Source organism: Parasteatoda tepidariorum, chromosome 1, assembly GCF_982258835.1.
Source record: "Parasteatoda tepidariorum strain Cologne lab strain chromosome 1, Ptep-v5.0, whole genome shotgun sequence".
Classification (NCBI taxonomy): domain Eukaryota; kingdom Metazoa; phylum Arthropoda; class Arachnida; order Araneae; family Theridiidae; genus Parasteatoda; species Parasteatoda tepidariorum.
In genome coordinates, this window is record NC_141755.1 from 128,255,166 (window position 1) to 128,263,507 (window position 8,342).

Consider the following 8,342-nt stretch of genomic DNA (forward strand, 5'->3'; position numbering starts at 1 on the left):
GCGCAACTTTTCGTGTTCACTTTTACACACTTCTCATGACTGCTCTGTCCAATAATTAATAAATAAATTTTGTACCCTCCTTCCCGGCCTAAGACCTGTTTTAATACTTCCTCTCGGCGCTATAAGTCGTCAGGACTGAACAGTCGGGAAGGCGGTAAATTACATCAAAAATATGGAATGTCTCTCATTTGAAATGAACTAAATCAACTTCGGAAGAGGGTACATCAAAAATATCGAATATCTCATTCGCATGGACAGTTGAAAATTATGTGTCAAATTCTTCTTTAACTCACGGCAATTCATTATTCATCCAGTATCTTCAACAAAAAATAAATTTTTCGATCATCAAACTTTTTGTTTATATAAATGACGCCCAGTGGAACTTGTCTTAAAAAGATCATCCTTTTGTGTATGTTATGCCTACGTTCCTGAGACTACTAGAAAGCTGAGCTTCAATATTTCGGACTAAAAAGAAAAACTGCATCAGATTCCTGATAGACATTAATAAGTTAATTTGAAATTCCTTTCCTTTACAAGTGAATTACGTAAAGCTTAGTTATGCCTCTTTCCCAATACTGCCCTGGATTGTATAGTCAATAATTTGTTTTCACCCCGCCTCATTCAAGAAGAAATATGATTCCTTCATTCCGACGAAGAAACAAATTTTTTTCCCTAGCAGCTTTCATTTTTACTTTTGGAATTGTGTTTATGGAATTTCAACGCACTTTCATCTATGATGTTGCGGTTTTCAAAATATCTTCTTGGACTAATTCGAACTTTTTCACGTATCCTTTAAGTGATTCTTTTTTACAATTCTCATAAAACAACTTCTTGAATTTTTATTGATTAAAATAAAAAAAATAAAAAAAGCGCTCTTGTAAATGAACAAAAATCATAGATTATGATTTTAATTTTTTCTCATACTTGATGTTTCAATTGAAACAATTTTTATACATTGATCGTATTTACTGTTGAATTTTTTTCTTGAGAAATTTTTATTTTCAGTGAATTGATGGTTTTGATTGGCATAAAGAATGTTTCAAGAAATAATTTTCATATTTATAGCTTTATGTGATACAGTTTATATGATTTATTGATTGGTAGAATTTATATTAAATAACCAATTACGATTTCTGCACAAAAATTACTTTAAAAAAATATCCGAACTAAAATTTTTGAAAAAAAAAATTATGTTTAAAAAGAAAGAAAGAAAGAAATATAAAAATAAATAAATAAATAATTAAAAGGTAATTTGCAAATTAACCAAACTTGCACTTCAGATTAAAAATAAGGAAAATAGCTTGATTAGTCAAAAATTAAAAACTGATTTACCTTAATGCCACATTAAATTTAAAAGCTTGTTTTGGATTTAAATTAGTGATAAATTGTGTTAAACGAGTTGTAATGGGTTAATAATTGCAATAAAAATACCAAGAAAGAAAATAAAAGTATAAAAAAATATAGAAAGTAGAAAGAAAAGAAAAATAAAAGAAAGAAAAGAAAAATAGAAAGTAGAAAGAAAAATAAGAGAGGAAAAAGAAAAAATGTTACAGTAGGCAAATTTTGGACATAAAAATAAATAAATAAAATAAAATAAATTTTCCCCCGAATATTTTGCTATTAAAGTGATAAATCTGAATCTGGATACTGAAATCTTGGACTTCACAATAACAACCACTATGTCATTTTTTTTATGTTTGTTTCAAACAAGGTAAACAATACTCAAGTCTAATTTCAGATTGAAATTTTTCCTGATAAACTGTTTTTTGTATTATGTGTTTTACATTTTAATTTCACATTTTAAAAATGTTTATAAATTTTTATCATCGTGATTGAAGAGTTAATTCAAAAAGTGTGTGATTATGACGAATGCTATGGTGAAAAACTTTATTGTGACTTGGAGCTGAAAAAACTGTTAAGTAAAAAAAAATTTTGAAAATGAAAATTTTAAATTTGCTGATAATGCTACTATAGATTTTCAATTGTGTTAAAATTTTTACCTTGAGTACAAATGTAAATTTTTGTAATTCATTTTACTTTTATATATTGTTAATATTACAAATTTCATTATTTTCATCTTAATTGTACTTTTACCATAGGGAAGATTTTGCAAATGGATAATTTTTAAAAATTTTGGATTGTAATTAAAAATTTTTGGCGAGGGGGGATGTAACGCAAAAAACTTCTGTTAATATATATATAAACATTACAAAGAAATGGAGTAAGGTAAAGGGCAAGGAGTTGTGGTAGGGATAGAGCGTTCACTTTCCAATGAGGTGAACCGGGTTCGCATCGCAGCGATGTCTGATCATTACGAAATACGTGCCCGGCTCGCACCGCTCACAATGCCGTTGTATAATATCCTCAGTGGTAGACGGATCGTGGGTTAGAGTCCCTTTGCCATCAGGCTAAAAGGGGTTTTTATTCGTAGTTTTCCTCTCCATGTAACACAAATGCGGGTAAGTTAAATCAAAAAGTCCTCCACAAGGGCAAATTTCCCTCAATACTTGATCCAGGAGTTCCTTTGTCTTCTGGATTGAATTCAAAATGACAAGGCTATGGAGAGTTCTTGTAGCACGGGTAGTCGTAAACCCTAAATGCTGTTTAATGACGGTTATTAAAAAAATGAATGATGAAAACTTTTTTACCTCCTATTTACCGTTCATTAATGAATTAATGTTGAATTTCGGAGGGGTTTTTCTCAAACCCTCCCCAAAACTACTCCCACTGATTACAAGAGATTACAAATAAATGAGTTTAGGGAACGTTGCTCATTGAAGATATGGAGAAAAAGAATTGCATCTAACTTCAAGTTAGATCAAATTTTCGCTTAACTGTGGATTTTCTAAAAACCGATACAAACTTGGTAGTAGCATCTGTAGCTTCATTTTGCCCTTTCAAGCAAAAAGATATCAGCAGCAGCTAGTACATTCCTTTTATAAAAAATTTTTCTTCCTTCTGATTTCCTCATTGTATTTAACATGAAAAGCAGATTCATCTAGGGTGGACCCAATCACACATCCATTCAATAATCCACAGATCGTCATTTCCACCTGAACCAGAAAACGATCCATCTCCAATTTAGTACTACTCAGAGGGATAAATTGTTACGGGAATGTGGAGGACTTTGTTACCCGACACTTTCAAAGTGCACCGGTCACTATTTACTACGCGTCACTATTCTATTATTACCATTCATCCTCTTAAAAAAAAGTACTTTTTAAGTTAATCCTCATTAGACCCTAGGAAGTATGCTACCCACCGTATTCATTTTTTCCCCCTGCATATGGGATGCTTTTTTCTCACCTATGATGCGTGTGCCATTCGCTTCAGAAAATATATCAATGAAGGGAGACCGAGATGCTATTGTGAGTTCATATTTCACCGAGTTTATTTGTATTAATTGTGGGGATGATAGCTATAGACAATGTCAACCTTCATCTGTGAAAAGACAACACACCATAGAATGGAGTTAACGTGTCTTATATATACTAGTGAATTAGAATTGTATATTTGTAGTGGTAGATACACCAAAATACTCCTCCCCCCACCCCAGAATTATGTCTGTGATAGAATTCGATGAATGGATGACACTAGTTGATTCATTGTTGTTTTGTGAGAAGCCGGGAGAGCAGTACTAAGTTCACGGTTCTGGCCTCTCCTATGTTGCCATTAGCAGTCCAGTGTATACAGGCCGACGTTGTGTCTGATCGAGACTGAGTAGCAAGAGCGCGAGGAGGTGGATAACGTCACAAGCAGCAAGTCAACTGTTCAATGTGGACTATCCATCGAAGTATGCGTGTTCAGATCGAAGTGGGCGTAACTGACAAGATAGGCATGTTTATATAGAAGTGGATGTCGAGGTAGGCGTTTTCCCATCACGTCCGAATCATCCATGTGTGGTGAGCAGATATCGTCAACCTTCATCTATGAGAAGGCAGTACCCCACCAAGGAATCGAGTTAAGTGAATAGGTATAATATTTTTGTAGTTTTAGATACACACAAGTTTTTCATTCATTCCCTAACAATAAGTAAAATTTGGAAGAATTCCTTTCCACCTTCCAGCCAACTATTGGAAATTAAATTAATTTTCGGAAAATGAATTTATTTTTTTATATAAATCAACCCTAATTCCAGAAATATTTTAACGTCACAAAAAGTAACACTATGAAAGGTAAAAACAGCATTTGTATCAATCGAAGACTAAGTTAAAAAGAATGCTCACTCACTTTATTCCACCTATCTTAGAAGCTATTGAATGAAATGCGAATTCTTTGGGATTAATAATCGAATTGGTCATTCCTCTTCTAGGGGGGGGGGATTAGAGTATGCATGACATCCGAGTGCCGGTTATGAATCCATATCCGGATTTGTGGAGGGTCGCTAAACCCTTCTCCAAGTCGAGTGATGCGTCCACTTCATCCGTGACGAGATGAGACAGACGATAATAACCAAGATTCCTCTCACGATTCGGCTAAAGAGCCCTCTTATAGTGTTACCTCCACTCAGGTTTTTTAAACCAATAATGATTTTTGTAACATTCAATTATGCTCAGTGTTTCAATCCATTATTTATATAACATCTCTGTTAGCTTCATTTAAAGTAAATAAAGCTTTTTTTAAACAATATAGTGTGACATCCATTTTAAAAAGAATAATAAACTAGATACGCATTGCAACGCTTTCATTCTGAATTGTGAACCGAAAATTCCCATATTTATTCTAAATACTAATAAACAATTATAAATAATTAAAAAAAACAATAAAAATGAAATAAATAACAATTAAGAAATATAAGAATAATAAAATATAAAACAGAAATCTGTTTTTAAGCAACAAAAAAAAAAAGAAAACAAAGATAAATAAAATCTAAAACTTTTTAAGCAACAAACAATCCAATAATTTTCAAATAACAACTGTCATCAACGGAATTTCCGAAAACTGTCCACATTTTTTTAATAACCGTTGTTGAACAGCCAACCCAATTTTCGGTTGTACGACTTCTAATGCTCAACTCCGTAGCCTTGTCATTTGGAATCCAACCCAGAAGACAAGGGAACTCCTGGATCCAGTATGGGGAGAAATTCGGTTTCGTAGAAAACTTTTGGATGGAACTAACCCGAATTTGCGTTACATGGAGAGGAAAGCCACGTGAACCTTCTCCGATTAGCCTAACGATAAAGGGTTTCTAACCCATCCACAATTGCGGATATTTCACGTCAGCACTGTGGTCGGTGCAAGCCGGATTCTTTCCTATCATCCATCGCTGGGGATTCGAACCCAGTTCACCTCATTGGAAGGCGTTTGCCCTATCCCCTGACTCAACTGTGATTGAATTGTGCTAACCTAAAATTGTTGACTCAATATAAATAACGTGCCTTGTGAGCAATTGCAGTAAATATTTGACATAGAAAATCATGCTCTCGATCTCACGTGATAGTCAGAGTATCAACGCAACGTTTCCTTCTGAATAAGCATTTAATATGCAACTTTTTTTTAAAATTCTGGTTGACCATGGTTTATAGTAACAGTTTTCAAAAGTGTTGCAAAATAACGGTGACCTCACCTGACAAAAGACAAACGGTGCTTCTATTTATTGGAGCTGTATGCTAATATAAGAATCCTCTGCATTTTAAAATTGCAACTATGTGGAATGTTAATTCTATTGGAAAATTCGTATTTTGGTCACCCCGTTGGTAGCAGAGTGACATTCTTCGTGCTATGATCTACTCATATGCAGGAACTATCAAATTAAAAGAAAAGCAGACCAGTTGAACCTTCTTGGAGTTTTTTTTTCTAGACTCAGACTAGTTGAATACTCGACATAATTTCTGACTTCAATGTTCAACCCCGTGTCATTTTGAACCCAATTCAAAAGATAAAGGCACTCCTGAATCAAACATTGGGACAAACTAGCCTTCGTGGAGAACTTTTTGATAGAACTAACCCACGTAAGTGTAACAGGGAGAGGAAAACCACGAAAAACTCTTACGGTAGGAAACACCTGTTCATCCCCATTTCCTGTGGTTTCACGAAATTTATCTCTGTCTGCAAGTTCTACTGATAAAGAAAGTTGCGGCTCTATTATTAGAAATTCAAGAAACGGAGGTTTTGAAGAAAAAAAATTGACGTAAACATGGAAATACATCGATTTTAGACAGTAAATATGGGAAAATTTAAAAGTTTTGAGATAAAGTTTTCGAGTTAAAGAGGTTGGAGATAAACAGGTTCAACTGTAACATTATGATTAAAATAACAGGATAGTCAAGATTACGTGGAAAAGCATAGAAAAAATTGCAAAAATGAGATGAGCGATAAAAAAAAAAACATTTAAATTTGCGATTAAATCAGACTGAATAAAATGCGACAGTAAGTAATTATTTAAATCCGCGATTCAAACTTCGCATATATTTTATTTTATTTATTATGTAATCGACGCCCAATTTTGAGTGTACGACTACCAATGTTCAACTCCATTTCAATGTTTTAGACCATGTTATTTTGAAACTAATCCAGAAAACTCTTAGATCAAGTATTGGAAAAAACAAGGAAGACTTTTTGATAGAACTAACCCAACACAAATTTTAAATTTCGCAAAAAAAAAAAAAAAAAAGCACTCAACGAAGCATTTTTGTGTACGTTTGTTCGAGAAAGATGATTTCTTGTTCTTTATTCCAAATATTGATTTTTTTGCTGATTACATAACCTTTCGTCAAAAAAATCTATTGCTCTTGCTTTTATCAAACAAAGCGTGTAAAATATATCGAATGTATATTTATCTAACAAATTACGTAAATAGTTAAAAAATAATTTTAGTTAAAAGTAACAATAGTTAAAAGCAATTTTAAGATATATAATATAATGTATAAGTTTAAAAAGGTTGTTTCATATTGCAAATTTTAAGAACACCCAACTTTTTTCACAGATAGGGAAACTCATTTATATTTCGAGATAATAATTTAAAAAAATATTTATTTTTTAAAAAAAGATCCTAGTTTCAAGATTGTGATAAGTATGATTATATCCATATGTTTACCTTCGACTTTCGGTCAAAGATTCTAGTTTTGTTACTATTAAAGTTTATTCACCGCTTCCTTTATCAATTTTTTTGAAGAAAAAAATTGCAAAAAATTAAAACAAATTTTATTTCATTCATAAATGCAAGGAACTAAAGCAAAACACAATACACAAGATTTAAGTTGACATTTTAAAATTTTTTCATGTGTAAGAAACGTTTAATTTATTATCAGTTTACTATCTCGAGTTATTTCGGGCAATTAAAAAATTTAAATATCAGTCTTCGTATGATGGTTCTTAAAACAACACAATGTGATACTTTTCAAACGTTAGTCAAGGAATACACCATTTACTCTTATTGCTATGTAAATTCAACAATCGCACAAGACACGTGCACAGTTCCAGAATCTAACAGCAAAACTTCCAATTACATCAGATTATGTTTTGCTTCCGACAGAGTAAAAATGTACTGACGCATTCTGCCGAGATTTCTGGGGATAATAAATATTCTGTTAACTGGAGATAATCAGGGAAGATGTTAAAGAAAAATATCACAGTCCGAAACCTCAATTTATAAAAATTTCTTCGTCACACAATTAAGAGTAACTAAAAAAGAGAGATGAAACTTACCGTTAGCATCCATGTAGACTCAGTTGTTGATTCAGTTGTGGTTTCTTCACACACAGCAAGTCTCAGAACAAGAGAAAGAATTAGAAATCCCACCATTTTCATGATTTACAATTGTTCTACAAAATAATAAAGATCAGGACGAAAACTGTCGATTTGGAATCATTTCCTAGCAATGAGAAGATCAGTACAAACTTAATCTTGAACTTTATAATGACTTTCCGTAAATCAGTTTATTCTGATAGGAACGTTAACTTTTGATATCGTATTATTCATCGTGTTTGTAACTATCAACAACTAAAGAACATTTCTAAAGTTTGGAATTATGCTTGATGAAAAAAAAGAGTATCGTTTAAAGTCGCTTTATTCTTAAAGATCTCCTCTCTCTAATTCCTGAAAACTGAATGTCTTCCACGGTCTTTTATTTTTTATCAATTCGACGAACAACAATGATTCACGTGACCACCGGTAGCCGTGAAGGGGGGAAAAGTTAAAAACATTTGAAGATGGGTAACACTTTTTATAGCTGGAATCATCAGACCATGACAGGACTCTTTCTTTCTACAATTATGATTAACAAGTTAGAGAAAGAAGACAAAATAAATTCTGATGGGATTTTAAAAGTATTCTAAGTATCAAGAACGTATTTTTTTTTTGCTTTTTGCAACAAAGGTCCAATATAGGTGGCGGATAAAATA

The 8,342-nt window shown here is 32.4% G+C and overlaps 1 protein-coding gene across 1 annotated transcript in view; it reads right to left on the bottom strand.

Moving 5' to 3' along the window:
- The window catches only part of LOC107436626 (cubilin), a 59,226-nt gene extending 51,141 nt beyond the window's left edge, over positions 1–8,085 (bottom strand). Inside the window, exon 1 of the mRNA XM_071178171.2 lies at positions 7,648–8,085. Coding sequence (XP_071034272.2) covers positions 7,648–7,749 — 102 coding nt within the window. The 5' untranslated portion in view covers positions 7,750–8,085. The remainder of the gene's footprint in view (positions 1–7,647) is intronic.
- Between the last annotated feature and the right edge of the window lie 257 nt (positions 8,086–8,342).